General features: G+C 29.3%; 1 protein-coding gene across 8 annotated transcripts in view; it reads left to right on the top strand.

Annotated features, from left to right (window-relative positions):
- LOC129947736 (neuronal PAS domain-containing protein 2-like) overlaps positions 1-19360 on the top strand; it is a 179299-nt gene that overhangs the window by 77999 nt on the left and 81940 nt on the right. For 4 of the 8 annotated variants that reach the window (XR_008781754.1, XM_056058404.1, XM_056058405.1 and 1 more), the window contains one exon: positions 14435-15534. The exons of the other annotated variants lie outside the window; for them this stretch is intronic. Coding sequence is in view for 3 of the 4 variants with exons in the window: in XM_056058404.1 (XP_055914379.1) it covers positions 14594-15534 (941 nt within the window). In the remaining variant the exon portion in view is untranslated. The remainder of the gene's footprint in view (positions 1-14434; positions 15535-19360) is intronic. 8 annotated transcript variants of the gene reach the window in all.

Consider the following 19360-nt stretch of genomic DNA (forward strand, 5'->3'; position numbering starts at 1 on the left):
AGATCCCTTTTCTTTAATATTTGTTAAATATTTTGTTAATTTTTTTCATACGAAAGTATTTCAATAAAAATTATTTAATTTACAAAAAAAAACAAAAAATCTCTTTATGTTGGACAGGAAATAGCTTCGCAAAAGTTTTGCTTTACAGTTTTTTTACCTTTAGTTTGGTGCTATCCTAAAATTCTACCAAATTAAATTTTGTGGATTCTTGAAAAGGGACTTTCTCAGAAACCCTATCAAAAAAGTACCCGATTTCATTCAAGTTAACACAAAAAAAAGAACTAAATTATTGTGAAGCCTTCCTTAGGAAACGATGTTTAACAGAAAATAAACCAATTCAATTTCCGTCAGCATCAAATATGCTTATTTCCCTCTTAGCACTTTCGACAGCTAATAAAAATAATAAAAAGAAAAACAAAATTCAGCACACTCATGATGTTGATTTTGTATCAATGAGTTGCACGAAAATTAAATAAGAAAACAAAAAATTCAATACCAAAAAAGCTGAGAAATTTCTCTACTTTTTACACCGTTTTCATTCATTTTTCAATACCAATTCATTTTTTCAAACAGCAGCAGCAAAAGTAGCACCACCAGCAGCAGGGAATAAAACGATAAAAACTAATAAATTAAAAATAAACACAAACAAAAGCAAACTTCAATCAACCTTGACATCTACATCATCCTCATTCCTCACCTTCGCCATCATTTTAATTTGCTTTTACCCGGCCCGGCCGGCAAGAATAGAGAAATAAAAAGATTGAATAAACAAGGAAAAAAACACATTTTGCCACAGCAAATTGACGCGAATTCAATGATGCAAAATAATGACGCTTTTAAAAATGAAGACAAAAAAATGTATAGTTTATTAATTTAAATTAATATAATTTTCAATATAAAAATTGAAATCTGTTGAGGAAAATCGATTTCTTATGATATTCTCTTTCTCTAAGAGAGGATGAGAAGTACACCACGAGCACGACGCTTAAAGAAAGAGCAATGGATAGAGGAACTTAAATATGAAATAAAAGATTTATTGCACTTAAATTATTGATAATGTGATTGATTAATTCATTAAAATGAAACAAATGATTTAAAAAAAATGATATAATGATCCGAAAAGTGAGTGTTTGCTTTAAGGAAATGTTTTCACTACCATGAATATTAAAATATGCGTCTCAACCGTGCTAAGAAAAAGACTAATAATAAGTCATTAAAAAAGGGAATTTTCGCAAAGAGGTAAGGGAAGTTATCTAAAAAGTCAAAAAGAGGCTGGGGTGCGACCCACACTGATAACTTCCCATCCCGTCTGTCGATTTGTCTTGCTTAAAAGTTTGTAGGTTTTCGTGTTGGGTTAAAAAAGCTGTCAGTTTTTAAAATTACAAACAATATTTTTCATATAAAGAAATAGTTAAGTTTGAAAATCTAGTTCTATTAAATAGATTTTTAGTCAAAAACAAATTTTTAACAATTTAAGAAGCATTTCTTAAATTTTTATAAATTGGATGAATGAAATTCATTTGAGAGATATCGAGAACCGAACATCAATTTTTACCAAATTTTGCGTAGTTTCTATTTCTTGTAGATATTATTTTTTTTATGAAAAAACGGACTGTTGGATTTTTACAAAAAACTTACTGAATGTCGAAAGCAATATTTTCTGTGAAATAAAAAAAGTTCGAAGTTTTTATTTGTAATTATTCAAAAGCTATTTGAGTCGAAAGTACATTTTTAAAAAGTTTTATTATTTTTTTTTTAGGTTTTTATTTTTTTGTAAAAAACCTGTCAGTTAGATTTTTCTCAAAATTTTACGAAATGGTGACAACAATATTTCTTAAAAGGTAAAAGTAGTTTAAAGCCAATATCTCAAAGTTTTGAAAATATTTTTGAGTCTAAAATACATTTTTTAAAACGTTTATTCATATTTTGTTAAGCATTTTATTGTTTGAAAAAAACTGTTAATTCGATTTTTCTTAAAATTTGTCCAAATATTGAAAAAAATATTTTTTTAAAGTTAAAATTAGTTGGAAGCCATTACCTCAAATTTTTTAAAAGATATTCGTTTCGAACATAAATTTTTACCAACTTTTGTAAATTTTCCTTAAAGTTTTTATTTTTTGTAAAAAGTAAATTTTTCACCAAATTTTACCGAATGTTGACAACAATATTTCTTACATGATAAAATTAGTTGGAAACCATAATCTCCAATTTTTGAAAAGATATTTGAGTCGAAATTCAATTTTTACCAACTTTGAGTAATGTTTTTTTAGGGATTTTATTTTTTATAAAAAAAAACTGTCAATTGATTTTTCTCAAAATTTTACCAGTTCTTAAAAACGTTATTTTTCGTTGCACAGAATTGTTTTAAAATAAAATTGCATTTTATTCGTAAAATTTTCGAGGTCACACATTTTTTTTTTCAGTTGCTTCGATTGATAAAAAAAACGTTGATTGTTTTTTTTTTTCAAAAATATATTGGTTTGGTATCACGTTAAGATATATAATATAAAATTTAATTCAAGTCTCTAGCGTAATTGGTTCGTGAGATATTTAGGGTTAACCAAATATCCTTGAAACTTCGAAAAATGTCAAAATTTTCAATTTGACAAATCGGACCACTTACAATAATTTCCTATGGGAAGTTAATAATTGGTTAAAACTGCTAAATAATTTTCAAATAATCCTCAACCAATTTAATTGTAATTAAGGGATCACAAAGGTTTTAATCCAATTTTTGAGAAATGGGATTAAAACAAATGGCTAGGTAGAAGGAATGTTGGAATTTTTATTTTTCATGAAATTAGAAAATTTGTATTAAGTGGAAAGTTTTAAGAAATAGTTTAGTAATGAAATATCCAAGAATTCTTAAGAATCTTATAAGGTCTTTGAAATGGTGGGATATTCAACAAAAGACCAAAGCACAGAGTATAATTTTTGTGTTACGGATTTTAATTGTATAGATTTTGAATGTCCCATACAAAAGTTTGGTACGGAAATTAATTAATGAAAACCGATTCCTTAATTTTTTTGGGAATTCCAAAAATTGTATGATATATTTTATATTGTTTCAACATTTTACAATTTTACAATGTGGCAACTGTATTCAATGTGACCTTAATAAATCTTTAATAAAGCGAATGAATAACAAAAAAGATTGAATTCTTTCACCACTCATACTCTTTCACGAATAATCCAACCGCATTATGAATTTACACACATAATTAAAATGCTTGGAGAAACGCACATATTTATTAAAAATCCCACATTTTTGAACAAACTTCTTTGCGACTATCGAATCGAAGGGTTTTTGAAAATTCTGTGAACTTTCTGTTTGCATTTGTTCTTATATTCCACAAATAATGTGAAAACTGCCTTTAATCCAATTAAAAAAAAAATTGGAATAATTATAAGAAATAACTTATTTTACCGTCGATTCTATTTCATCAATATCCCATCGGCACCATGAAAGCAAGCACTTAAAACATTGTTTACAAAACACAAAATTTGAAGGTTTGGAAGAAATATTAACACAAACTTAATGAAGATAATTACCCTCATTTTCAAACATCCCACGTAATTTATTTATTGGATTCAGCTTTAAACTTGTTACTAAATTTTCATATTTCAAAAACTACCTCTTAATTTCGAACATCCCGAGTTTTATTGAACTTTGCCAAGTTGTGAAACAAAAAAACTCCCCCTTAATTGCGAATATCCCACTTTTGATATCTCGTATGATCTTGATTAAAATGTGTCTCTAAGAGAACTTTTTGACGTCTTTTTTTTACGAATGTCCCATAAATGAATTTCTTAAATCCCAGAATTCAAAACTTTACTTCATACTGATGTACCATCTTCAAATTTTAATCATATTTTGTGGCAACGTTGTGGTAATAAGAACTCTCTTATTTTTACAGCCTTATTGCCTCAACTATAAATCACTGTATACATTTTATACTAAATTTAAATACCTTAAGTGGTGTGTATGGACACTGGTTAAACATGCTAAATTTAAAAATCCATTTTAATTATGTATGAGTACCTACCTCTACCTATCCATCTATTTAGTAAAGGCATATATAATATAGATACAGTCCGGTTCAACTAAATAAGCACAAACATTTTCTAAGGTACCAAGTCCAATATTTTGCAAGACCTTTGCGGAAGTTTATTATTTCTTGATGATTTTTAGTTGCTAATGATGTTAAAAATTCAAAATGGGAAGTTTTGCAAGAGAGCCAGGTAAAAAATAGAGCACAAGGTTTATAAATAATGCACTATAAACTTTGAAAATATTTGTCCTTATTCATTTGAACCGGAGTGTATGTAGTTAGGTGAGGTAAAGCATATAACACTACTTGGGGTATGAATGTTTTTGTTATTTATAGTGTGTGTCATCTATTTTTTTTGTTGTCTTTTATTTTTCACATGTTAAACATGAACTTGGCCGAGCGGATTTCTATATGTATGAGTGTAACGAACTGTTGTCGATGAGTTCGAGGTAAAATGACAATAGTGTGAGATATAATATAGATTTATATATAAGTTTACGTCGATAAGGTTAGCGTATAGCATAGCATAGCCGGCAAGCTTGTTTATTAAACAAGGTTGTCTAAATAACTTTCAAGTTTAAAGAAAAATGTTTACGTAACTGTGTATATCTAATTCCGCCGCCAAAAAAAAAAACAATTTATTTCTACTTTAAAGTTTTATAGGGTGATTCGTAGTCATATGCATATAAGATGCAATTTAATAATAATAAAAATGACAACATGTAAAATAGTGTGAGATAAAGTTGGTATAGGAAAAGAAGGTGTCTTTCAATTTTTTACAAGGATTATTAAAATTTAAAAATATATTTCGCATTTTAATATATTTTGCCATACCTCGATTTATATTTATTTAGTGAACCACTAGAGTGAGGTTTATCTATGTATATAAATAAAAAGTTTAGAATTTAATTTGAGATGTTAATCAAATTTCTCATAACTATGATAGGGTTTAAGAAATTTAAAAGTATTGCTGTACATACGCCAACTTTTTTCTTCGAAAACTTTTTTCGTCGATTTTTTCAAAGACTCACCAAGAGAAGTTTATATTGATTCTGGGTGTACGCAAATATTTTAAAGAATTTACATTAGTTGGATAGATATAGAAGATCAAAATGCGCAAAAAATCTTTATGAATGCAAACTATAAAAAAAATTAAGTCATAATTATATAATCTCTGTTTTCTTTTTGTTCTACATTAATCCTTCAATTATTTTCTTAAAAATCGGATTTCCCTTACTTTCCATGTATTTATACCAAACATTTCAAAAACAGCTTAACATTTGCTAACTTTTCTACCTGCTATTTTTATAGAAAATTCTACAATTTAAAATCTACTAAAATGACTATAACTTTAGCTTCAAATTGTGCCTGTAAAACCAACGGCTTATCCAAAAGTATCCAACATACATCTTTTTTCAAGTTAAATTGAATTTGTGGACGTAAGTTATGACCATGCATCATTGTAAAAAATCCTTACAATTTAAAAAAAGCGGATTTTAAGATTTAGTTGATTTTTAACAAAATTGTGTTCATGGTTTGTGATTAAATTTCGGATTATTTATAAAAGCAACCTAATAAACACCAACCAAATATTGTATCTTCCAGATTTAAAGTTCTTTTTCTGCTTGGATATAATTGGGATTAACTTAAAATAGAAAAGAAGATTTGGTTGCTTCGTTTTTTGAAACAAATTTAAAAATAAAATTAGTATTGTAATAATAATATATAATTATATTATATTATTATAAAGGGTGTCCCAGAATAAACGCAAGATTTGAATTAAATAGAAAACGCCGTTTTTAGTCTTTTGATAGTTATATTTTTATTGACTCGTAAAGTACATAGGATAGGGTTATGTATGGAATAACACATCGGACAAATGGCCTCCACGGCTTTGCATGCACATGCGCACTCTTTTGTTGAAATTTTCCATAACCATTCTGCATAAATGTGGCTGAATTTCGTTGATGCAGCGTTGAATCTCCTCCTTTAATGCACGGGTGGTTGTGGGCTTGTTGACATAGACTTGTGATTTCAAATAACCCCATAAAAAGAAGTCTAATGGTGTTAAATCACACGATCTAGGAGGCCAATTTTGATCACCGAAACGAGAGAGTACACGACCTGGAAATGTCTCATGCAGTAATTGAATTGTTTCACGGGCTGTATGACATGTAGCACCGTCTTGTTGAAACCACATATTGAAAACATCAATATCATCCAATTTTGACAGAAAGAACTGTGTAATCATGTCGCTATATCGAGCACCAGTAACAGTCACTGCTTGACCAGCATCGTTTTCAAAAAAATATGGTCCAATTATGCCTCCAGCCCAAAATCCACACCATACAGTCACGCGTTGTGGATGCATTTGTTTTTATACAATCACATGTGGGTTCTCCGAACCCCAAATGCGGCAATTTTGGCGATTGACAAAGCCATCAAGATGAAAATGAGCTTCATCGCTTAGGATGATTTTGCTCGAAAAATCAGGGTCCATTTGTTGATGTTCAATAATCCATTCAACGAACTCTCTTCTCTGTCCATGGACATTAGGCTTCAATTGTTGTGTTAATTGAATTTTGTAAGCATGAAGATACAGATCTTTGGTGAGTATACGCTGTAGAGAGGTTCTTGAAATTTGCAATTCTTGTCCACGACGTCAAATTGAGGTTCCTGGATTGTCAGCAACACTCTCACGCACTGCTTCCGCATTCACATTTGAACGGCTTGTTTTTGGACGACCAGTATGTTTGGCGTCTCCAACGGATCAAGTCTCCATGAATTTTTCAATTAATCTCTTCACAGTTGACGAAGTTAAAACACTATTCCGACCATATTTTGTATGAAATTTTCGAACTGCAGCCGCCAAGCTTTCACTATTTTTGAAATATTCTTTAATAATGAAGACACGTTGTTCTATCGTGTAACGCTCCATTTTTAATAACCCTATACTGTTAGCTGTCAAATTGCTTTTTTTTCAGGGTTGCCAACACTACACTGCACAAATGGCGGCAAATTCTAATCTTGCGTTAATTTTGGGACACCCTTTATATTATTATATAATAAAATATATAATAATATGATAATTTTTTTAATAAATTCTGTTTTTTTAAATATTGAGATTGAAAACATATTTTCAGAAACTTGACAAACCTTTTCTTTTATAAAATATCAGTCAAGAATGGGTTTCTGGTAAAAAGAACATTTGTATTCGAACATTGTATATATTGTGCTTTACTAAACAATTGTCCTCTTCCCACGACTTACACATTGGTACACCTTATAGACAGTTTTTTTTAAATTATTATTTTAGTACACTTTTATCAAATTTTTAAATATCAGTAAATGGAAGTTTAATATTTTGATATGACATACCAAACCATGAACAGCTTCCCAAATTTAGAACTTCCTGTTTTAAGGTAAGGCCTCCTTCCATACAAATGACAAATTTACTGAACGATTCCTGTACTAAATTGTACGGAAATTTAGAAACGACCATATCTTTCTCGGAATCGACAGTAATTCTGTTTTTTTAATTTAAATATAAGTAAAAGTTTTGGCTTCACTTCAAAAAGGTTTTGAATTTAAATCAAATTTTATTATATGGGGTGTTTTGTCGTGACAGAACTTTTTTTTGGAGTTTGCCTTTTTAACTGCTATTTCTTGATTTATGTTCAGTTCAGTTTTCCATTTCAAAATAAATGGACGAATACTGATAACTTCCCATCCCGTCTGGCGGTTTTTAGCTTTACGTGTTTTGTTAAAAAAGTTGTATTTTGGATTATTCTAAAAAGTTTAAACATTATCAACAATATTTTGCATATAATGAAATAGTTTTTATTTCTTATATATTACCAAATACAAATTGGATGAAAGAAGCTAATTTGAAGTCAATATCTTCTATTGTTCACGAGGTATCGGGAACCGAACACCAATTTTTACTAAATTTTCGCCCTTTTTTTTGTACATTTTATTCTTTTATGAGAAAATGGACTGCTGTATTTTTATAATAAATGTACGGAATGTCGAAAACAATATTTTCTGTGAGATAAAATTAGTATGAACCCAATATTTTTAATTTTTGAAAAGATATTTGTGCTTTTTTTAGGCTTCTATGTTTTTTAAAAAAAACTGACAATTCGATTTTTCTCAAAATTTTGTTGAATGTTGAAAACAAAGTTTTTTTTATAAAATAAAATTAATTTGAAGTCAATATCTCAAATTTTTGAAATGATATTTCAGTCGAAAAAGTAATGTTTTTTTAAGTTTTTATTTTATATAAAAAAAAAACCGTCAATTTGATTTTTCTCAAAATCTTTCCAGATGTTTAAAACGTTATTTTTCCTTGAACAAAATGATTTTGGAGATACAATTGTTTTTTGTTCATAAATTTTTCTAAGTGACAAATATTTTTTTTCAGTTTATTTGATATATAAAAAAAACCGTAAATTGGATTTTTTTCCAACAATACATTTGTTTGTATCGCGTTATAATAAATTATATAAAATTTAATTCCAGTTTCTAGAGTTATTGGCGGGCGAAATATTTGGGGTTAACCAAAGTGTTTGCCTTTTTTTAAACAGCTTTGGTAAAAAATCACCCGCTCCATTTTAGAGTGCTTAAGTGCTTTCTGCATCGTTCAGCATATTATCTGTACAAAAAAATTTGAAGTCGATGACTGTACTAGCTCTTGAACTATGGACGACGAAAAAAACGAACGCTTTACACACGCACGCACAGACAACTCTATTAAAATCTTTTGTTTCGGCTCCAGGGACCTTGAAACGTAGGAAAATGTCAACATTTTCAATTCGACAAATCGCATTCCTTACAATAACTTCCTACAGGAAGTTAACAATAGTCTTGTTTTAGGATTAGAACGAAACAATTAATTTATTAAAATAAACTTGCAATGACCTCATTGTCTCGCTTCCAACTGATCTTATAAAAATATAAAGAATTCGTAAAAATATATTGAAAATTAAAAATTGTGTTAACTTTTTTGATGAGTTTTTACTATGCCAAACAAATAACAAAATAAATTATATTTTTTCAAAACTTTTTGTCTGGTGCTAATGAAATTTGGTGCTAGTAAAATAAATTTTAATCAAATTTTAAGCTTAATAAATCCAAAAACAATAAAATTTCCCTTGAATGTTATTTTTATTATTTACATAATAATATTCAAATTTATTATTTCTCTTTCAAATACTTAAAGATATTGAATTGAATATTTTAAACTTAAATGACACTTTCATATCTTTTTAAAGTTAAAATTGTATTTATATCTGAAAATTCTGGATAAAAGCTTGAAATAAGGGCCAATTGATTCATGACTACATTGAGTAAAATTCATCTGAAGTTTGAAGCTTTTTTTTGGAGATATTTTATACCAATGAATTTTAAGTATTATTTTATTGGGGAAAATCTATATTTACAAGAATTCCTCTCATATTTCATCATATTTTTTGTGTATACTTTTGGTTTGTGTTTTTCTTAGAAGCACACAAATTTAGGCCTGGCGATAAATTACATATCAAAAACAGTTATATATCAAATCTTATTAAAAAAAAGTTTAAATCAATTTAAATTTTATTTTTTAAAAATGGATTAGATGCAATCTACACAGATAACTTTTCACGTTGCCCTTATAAGAAATTAAAATGGAATTTTTGGAATAAGCCAAATTGTCATTTACGGAATTCCAATTTAAAATTTCACTTTTCTTCAATTTAATCTTGTGTATCAAAACAATAATAATTCTTGTGAGGTGAAATTAGTTTGGAAAATATATTGTTCTAAAAGTTTGTGAGTTCGAAATCATTTTTTAACAATTTTTGTTAGTTTTGTTGTAGGTTTTTTATTAGCAATTCAAAATTTAACTAAATGTCAAAAGATCCTTCCTTGTATTATAAAACTATTTTAAAGTAGGTTTAGAGTTTATTGTTAAATATTTAAGCCTACAATTATTCGTTTTAGTTTTTATGTATTATTATATGACGTTATATTAAAATTTAATTGAACTCGAAAATATAATTATTTCGTGCGATATTTAATTTTTCGTTTTCGTACATTTTATTCAAACAAAATTAATCACTAAAGTCTAGACGTTATTATTTGAGAATAGATATCTTGAATGTACAAACCTAAGAAATTATTCTTATAGACTGTAGGGTCTTTAAAACGTCATGAAATGACATACGATTTAACTAAACGGACTGATTACAATACTTTAAAAACCAAACTCAAAAAATAAATCTTGACTATAAAGTTAATGTTATGTTTTTACATAAATAACAATTTTAATGCAATTTCTTTCCCACTCAAAAAAATGCTATAAAACAATTTATAAAATTTGATTTCGAATACTTCTTCCTACTTTATTCATCTCAAATGTATTAAGTTTTACATATCTCTTCTTAATATTTCACAATTATCATGTAAAATTATATATACATCTTAAATTTATATGCAATTTTATTTTTTTATGTCTTTGACGTGTTTCTTAAAGTACCCTCTTAAATGGTCTTATTCACCAGGACGTGTTTCAATTTCAACTTACATACCTTTAAGATGTATGACAATGACCAAACTAAAAATGTCGTCCAATGAATATAGTATTTTTATCTGTATATTAAATACTACACTTCTTTTAAGGGCCTTGTATAAGATCTGTTCAAAAAAAAAAGATTAGTTCGAATTTCCAACTTGGAATAAATTTTACATTTCAAATAAATAAAATTGAAAAAATATTTCTTTTCAGTAATTTTGAAATTCTTAGATGATGGTGCTTTAATTCATATTTCAGGTTATTTAATGTTGTTAGAATTTTTAGTATTATTATGACCTTGAAATACACTACACAAAATATGTATCCTTTTAAAATAAGTCTTTGTTTCTCCCTTCACAATTGGATTTTGGACTTTATTTTACTCTTAAAAGTTGAATAACGATTTTTAACTTTATTTCATTTTCCAAGGTTTAATAAGTCCCAAACAACAACCATAATCTAAGCTTTTTAACATGATACTAAGACCAGCTCACATAAGTCTGCCCAGAATATGTAAAGTCACCAAGCAAGTGCCTTTTTTTACCCAATTTTCTTAAATAAAGTGTTTGGGTTTTAAACTGGCTTTTTTTTAGAATATAGAACTACGTAATAAAGTCACTTTGAAAAGGGAATTAAAGTCCAAAACCATTTAAAACTTTATTTTATGGCATTAACGCTTAAGCAAGTATGTACGACCAAACGTAGTATCAAATAAATGTTGTTTTTTCGTGTGTAAGGCATTTTTGTATTCTTCATTCATGTTATGTTCTCGAATTACCATGTGATGTGATGTGTTCTTTTACCTTTCACATTTGACTCGCTTGATGTACACGGTTATATTATATGACAGCCAGAAGAAAATACTTTTGATATAAATTTGTATTTATATTACATCTATATACAAACATAAGTATGCAGGTTACAGAGGTAACCTTACATAGATACGAGTATATAAAGTAATATGAAGTAATGTCAATAATTCTAAGTTTTCTTTCAAATTGAAATTCTTTGAATATTCTTTTTTATTTCTCTTCTGAAGTTTACATTTTATAAAAATTGTGATACCGATTGATCCAAATATAGACGCATTGAATAAACATATATTATTTTATATATGTAGGTATTAGGTAAGGCTCAGAGTGGAAAATCAAAGGTCTATGGCCTTTGGTTCTTTTTTATGTTAATGCGCTTATAAATTTTTCTTTTAATGAAAGGCTCTTATTGATTTAAAACTTTGGAAAATATTTCAATTAATGTACATATACACCATACATAATTGGAAATATCAAATAATTTTCTTTTTCTGTTCAAAAATAAAAAATTGGAAAAATTCCCACAAATTTCATTTTGTGAGTAATCGAGGGGTGGGGGAGAGGTAGACAGAAAAAAAAATTTCAATATCAATAGCACTGAAGCGGAAATGCAATTCAATTAAAAACGATTGGTCGCATATGCCAAAACTTCCTTACTTAAAAGATTTAGTAAAACGGGTATTCATTTTTGAATGAGCAGAAAGTGTTTCCTCTTGCCTTGATTTTGAAGATTTTAGACCTACAATTTATGATTTTTCAAATAAATTTGTATAGAAAATCTATATTGAACCAATTTAAAGTTTTTTTTTCTTGAGATTCATTTAAATTCCCATGATTTGTTTTTTTTTTCCAAATCAACCATAAAACATAGTTTAAAATCCTTGGGTTTATTTTTATTAGAGCTTAGTGATGTTTAATTGTATTTTATTTCATATATGAAAAATTAAAAAGAATTTGACTTAAAATGTTTTTATTACGTAGTTTTTAAAATAAGAGGCACAAGGCTATGTAGGCAGCTGACACTTTTAAAGCTGTCCTTCCTTAACATTTGGCAAATAAAAACTAACTTACCTTCTTGGCCGGCAGTATTGAAACTAAGCGAAAACTATGTTTGTATATTTCTTATGTTTTTTTTTGAATAAGATAGTGCCCGTGGCAGGGTTGTTAGTGTGTAGGGCTGTAACGCCAAAGGTCTTGTGTTAAATCCCTGCCTGTACCACTTTAATTAAAAAATAAAAAGTACGGGTACTGTCTCTTGCAAGGAATTGACAAATCCTCCAAGAATAATTCTTGGCATGAAAAGTGCTTTCTTAAATTAGCCGTTCGAATTCGTCATAAAACTGTAGGTCCCCTCCATTCCTGACAACTTTTTACTTGAGAACTGTTGCGCCATCTAATTTACAAACGACATTATATTATATTTTGAATAATGAATTAAGCTTTAAGCTAGCTACAATTAATAATTTGGTATAGATATGGCTCATAGAAGAATGCAATTTGGGAATTGAGTCATTGTAAATTATTTACTAAATTCAATTTAAAGGTTGCATGCTTTGAAATTATCTTAGGATTGGAACTTCAAATATTGAAACGCCAATCATTTGACTTTAAAAAAAACTTCACTCATTTTGTTTAATCAAGCGATTGCAATCATTTCAGACTTCGTTCATTCTTTTTATTCATTTTAATGCTTTTGCATTCTTTTCAAGTCTTTGCATTCACTTGAAGTCTTTGAATTCACTTGAAGTCTTTGAATTCACTTGAAGTCTTTGAATTCACTTGAAGTCTTTGAATTCACTTTAAGTCTTTATATTCACTTAAAGTCATTGCATTCTTCCTTTTGCATTCTTTACACGTTCGTTGCGTTGTTAAATAAAATGTACCATTTGGTTGCACGAAATTGCTCAATGCTCATGTATCCAAAAAATGAACCCGCAAAAAAGTTTGTTTTCAAAAATTTAAACGCTATTTTATTTCTAAGAGAAAACGGTATTTTTTAACATTTAACATTTTAATTTCGTAAGAAAATGATGACCTATTTTCAAGATATCGAATTTTGAAAAAAAAATATATTTTTAAAAAATCAAAAATAAAAACAATGACATTTTTGATCAGCAAATATAATTGAGACTGTATAAGATCTCATGCTGAATTTTTGAAGGCAGACGGACGGAATCAGGGACCCACTAGTTTATTTAATTTCTCTACCATCCTAATGTCATGTTTGTTCGTTTGTCAAAATAAAATAAGCTTGTGTTTAACACAGAATTATATCCTATTCATCACTTGAACTATTTCTATCATTCCAAAATATTGATACCAATTTTAAAATGTTCATATCAATCATAAACATTAATATGTTAAATGGCTAAAAGAAAGTAGAAGTAATTTTTCAAGAAACAAAGACAATAGAAATTCATTTGATTTTAATATAATATTTCTCTAATTTCTCAATTATATGAACAAATTCTGAGACCTTTTTTTTCACAACCGTTCAAAATCTTGCTAAAATATGTTGTGACAATGGGCGAATGATCCAGAAACTATTTTCCAATTTGTCATACAATCCTAAAAAAAGAATCCTTGTTTTTTTTACAATAAAATGTTTTTGACAAAAATAATATACATATGTATGTATAAATAAAAAGTTCCCTAAAGTACTTTCGATTTAGTTCAACATTTGATTTTTTGTGTTGTTTTTCAAGAGGTCTATAAATTGAAAAGTATGCAAAAGTTTTAATTAAAACATTGAAATCCAATATAAAATAAGTTGTTCTTCATAAAGTTAAGTGGATGTGTAATTAATTTAAATGCAATTGTATAACAGACTTTTGAATGAGGTAGGTACAACTTTACAGTACATTTCTGTATTTATATAAAGGAACATCATATACAAAAATAAATGTTATGAAAAAAAAAACACACACACACGTGCCGAATGTATGTATTGCCTTCAAAAACAGATTTATCTTTCCTTTTTGTTTTGTTAACAATTTATTTTTGAAACTAATTTCCAGGACACAAAATAAATAATAAAAAAGAAAAAAACTGTACAAAAAATAAAAACCTCAACCCATCAATTTAAAAACTAAAACCAATTTTGATTAAAAAAACAAAACAAAAAACATTTGATAAAAAAAAAAACACTTCAATGGAACTACATAAGACTTTTTACAATGAATACATCGAATTTTCGTCCTGCAACTCCAAGTGGTGACTTAATTGAGTTACAACCAAATAATTTAAATAAAACTGCTGATGGTGACAGCAGCAATAATCTGCAGCAGCACACACACTTGTCAGCAGCATCAATAGAAGCAGCAGCCGAAATAAACCAAAACTATAGTGATTTGTATGGTGATGAACAATTGATCGCTGCCAAATTAGAACCCCAACAATCGGCGGCGAGTGAGTGTGATTTCTCTGATTCGGAATATTTGCCAAACAATCCGTATTATCCGTGTGGCGGTGGCAACGATAGTGATATCGGTGCATCGGGTGGTGCTATAAGCGACATTGACGACGACGAATTTCTCGATAATCCTTTTGACAAATCACAAAACTACAATAATAAAATGGCAACTGCATTGCATCCACGTTTATTTGATATGTCCACATACCACCAGCATCAGCAGCATCAACTCCAACAACAGCATCCTCATCATCAGCATCCATCCATGCATCCGGCCCAATCGATGAATCCTTATAGCTATGCATTGCGACCACCGTCATCGTCCGAGATGCACTATTCGTATAATTATCTGCCATCGAACAATCGAAGGAATCTTATGGGACCACCTGTGGGCTATAATCAGCATCAGGCGCACCATGCCACTGGATCGGGCTTCCCACCGAATTTCTGGTATCCAAATACGTCTCACGGGTTTTATTCGTCGTCGTCGCCGAATGCGCTGGCAGCGGGGGCGTCACATCTTCATGGCCATCATCTAGGACACTACCCACCGCCACAACAACCAACGCCCCAGGCACACCACTACGGGACACATCCCAATCATATGCATTTGCATCATCATAATCATCATCATCATCTGCAATCCGATTCCATGTGCCGGGGACATCATGACCAATTGATCGATATGTTGCAGTTGTCTAACAGGTATGTCTTTTATTTACGGGGATTTGTCAAATTCTAAGTATTTCTAAGGCTAAATTCCATTTTATAGAAGAATTATTTTCAAAATGCATACATTTTTCCGTACCCCGGATAATCTTATTCGTGATTCGTTGATGAAAACGATAGAAATTTATAGTTTTTGTATTTGCAGGTATGTTAAGGGGTAAACACAATAGAGACAAAAAATTTTATACACATTTTGACCTATTTTGACGTTTTATAAATGTCTCTAAAAATTGAAAGCTTCAATATTTAAATTTGGCACTAGGCAGAATTAGAAAAAGTAAAATAAACAAGGGAGGACCGGGATTTCAAATACCGACAAAATATTGAAAGTCTTTCAAACTGTTTCTTCTATTGTAGTGTTGCCATTAACTTTATATAAATATAAAAGAATCTTTAAATATCGTTTACTTTTGTTGTACCAACCTTCAAGAATCTATCAGAAGATTGATTAAAGCTGAAACCACAAGCATTTAACTTTAGCTCAGTATGAGTCACGTCCAAATCACCATAAATCCTCGCTGTTTCTTTGAAGTAAAGCTGATTTTATTGAATCGATGGTCAATCCAGTAATTGTTCATATAAAATCTTACATCAAAGTTATATGCATTATAATTTTTAGGGATAAAAATGTATAAGTATTTTGTGGCGTTGAGATCGTCATTATTTCGTCATAATTTTGTTTTATTACATTCTCGTAAATACACAAAGTTCTTCATTTCAAGAACATATAAGAACTACATAAACTTATACAGGATGTATTTCGGTCATTCCAAGGGATACTAAAAGTTTTTATATGGATTTGATTTTCTTTTCTTATACTTTGACAAAAAGAACCGATGTCAGACTTAAAGGTTGTTTAACTTCCTAGAAATGCAATAAAAGAACCTTTATTAGAATCGTTCTTTTTTCTTTAATAAATACGAAATATGGGCCATCATATTGACATTGGTAGCTTAATTCTTTAATTAAGTGTTGATTGATTTTTTGCTTCAAGTTGAATAATGTTATGAATTATAGTGATACTTGTATTAGGAGAAAAAAAAAACATCGTTATTGTTTTTTCACATATTTAAGGCAGCATACTTTCAAGATCTGATACCTTGGGAAAATTAAAGGTTGTGATTTAATTTCAGGACAACTAAATGCTATGATACATTTATTTTTGTGTTTGTGAGACAAAGAAATAATTTAAATATCTCCTCCTCCTTGACAAAAAAAATCGTTTTTGTTAAACTTATTAAACGCTCGTTTTAATCAAAAACAATTCCAACGAAGACTGTGACTGATTGTAATTAATTCACTGACAAAAAATCGAAATTAAGCTCTTTAAATGTCGTCTGAAAATGGCTTATAATGACGTTCCATAAAATGTAGATGGTTATCCATTTTACGGATTCAAAAGGAAACGTAATTAAAACACATATTCGAATCATAAAGTTTGAACGTTGAAATTATGTGTGAAACATTACATGAGCAAGCATCGATTCTTTTGAGGTATCGACCACTTTTTGACACATATTGGTACTCATCTCAGCCATAATATGACATATGCTGGGTTTTAAGTGCTAAAGTTAAAAGTTTATCTGCATAAACACGGTCTTTCGCGTAGTCCAATAAAAAAACGCACAGTGGTTGCAAATCACATGAACTTGGTGACCAGTTGATACCATCACAATGAGAAATTTCGCGGCCAGGAAATGACTCTTGCATTAAAGACATATTCGCTCGAGTTGTGTGGCGTGTGTCTTGTTGAAACTATAGTCTCAAAGTCGAGCTTTTCAATAATAATTTTCAAACAGTAGGTTATCATATGACTATTAATCTCCGAATTAAAGATGACAGTCGTTCCATTGTCGTTTTCGAAGAACTAAGGTCCATTCACATCTCCGGACCAAATAACGCACCAAACAGTCATTTTTTGTGGATATAATGGCCTCTTTTTAATTACTTGAGGATTCTCAGAACCCCAAATACGACAGTTTTGTTTACCAACATACAGACGGTGTGAGGAAAATCGGCATCCACCGCCTGTTGTTCAAGCACCCATTCGACGTATTCACGACGTCGTTGTAAGCTGGTTTCAGTTGTTGTGTGAGCTGGACTTTATATGGATGAAGGTGTAGATCCAAATGCAAAATACGCCATAATGTGCCTTAAGACAGTTCTAATTCCTGAGAACGACGGTCTTTGGCAACACATTAACATTCAGCAGCGGTATTTTAAGTGGGACGAGTGAAAAGATGATGCACAAGCCTTACAATATCTGTAACCAATACAGTCTCTTCAAATTTCTTCACAATTTTGCCAATTGCTTTCGTAGTTGGACAATTGTGTAGACCATAATCTTCTGTTAGTAGTAGTACCCGTGGTATGATGGTTAGTGTGTTGGACTGTCATGCCAGAGGTCTCCGGTTCGATCCCTGCCTATATGCCATCTTAAGTCTTTTCACGGGTACTGCCTCTTGCGATTAATTGACAAATTCTCCAAGAGTAACTCTTGTCATGAAAGAGTGCTTTCTCAAAATTAGCCGTTCGGATTCGGCATATAAACTGGAGGTCCCCTCCATTCCAGACAACATTACTCGCATACACGAATGGTTGAGAGTTGTAAGTCACTAGGCCCTAGTTATCAACGGACTGTTGCGCCATCCAATTTATTTAATTTATAATCTTCTCTTAAAACACGATATGTATCTGTGGCAGAATCTCCATTTTCGTAGTACGTTTTAACACTTTGTATGTGTTTTGCGATAGTTAAGCGATCGATTTCAGTAAATGTCAGACTTTCAACAGGAAAAAGAATTGGTTTAAAAACTTAGTTTCAGAGATGTTAAATTTCAGCCCTATACTTTTGAAACCACGAAATGAACCTATTATCAATTCACCTTGGTTTAAGATGATTGAAATTGAAACAGGTGTCTACTGACCGATATTACAATTGGCTGTAATTTTTAAAAATCTAGAGTTTTCAGCACAAATCCACAAATTCAAGTCTTGAACTTTAAGGATTATTTTTCCAGATCTATTTTCATGATATATTTGTTTTTATTTATATAACAGTTAAAGATTCACAAATAAATTTAAAGTTAAAGTATTCCTTATACCTATACGTACCTAATATATAAAGAAAAGAAAAACAACATCACTGATTGATAGTCTGATTAAAGTTTAACATTTATTTGATTTAATTTAATTCAATTAGTTTTTAATTTGTTATCTGCATTTTGAAGTCATAGTGTTCAATGATAGCAGAATGAATGCAAATTGAGTGGAATCTTTATCAATGGAAAATGTTTTTGTTTCTTATTTTTTATTTGCAGAGTATTTTTATTTTTATAAAAGTTTGAGTTTTTTTTCAATTAAAAACAATAATTTTAGTATCAAATATTTCTTTTGTGAATATCCTATCTTGCTATACTGCTTTTTTATTTTTGAGACTATATTTTATATATGTTAGAAATATTAACACAAAAATATCCTGAAAAATTAAGCCCTTAAAATAAGTATTAAGCACTCCTCCTACGTGCTCATAAATGGCTCCCATAAATGTGATTTGTGCATCAACAATAAAATAAGGCGAACGTGGCTTTTAAATTTAAAATTTCTTACCAAAAGTAATACATATCTTCAGTTGAGATGTTAATCTATTTGGAAATTGCTGTTTGATATTCTTTCTACTACGAAATAAGAGATTTTTCTAATGTTTAATATGATGCTTGAAATATTCAAAAATTCAAAGGTTAAATCTTATAATTTTCTGAAAACGAATTTTGTAGAACAATTTTGTTGCAATTATTCATAG

Source organism: Eupeodes corollae, chromosome 2, assembly GCF_945859685.1.
Source record: "Eupeodes corollae chromosome 2, idEupCoro1.1, whole genome shotgun sequence".
Taxonomy (NCBI): domain Eukaryota; kingdom Metazoa; phylum Arthropoda; class Insecta; order Diptera; family Syrphidae; genus Eupeodes; species Eupeodes corollae.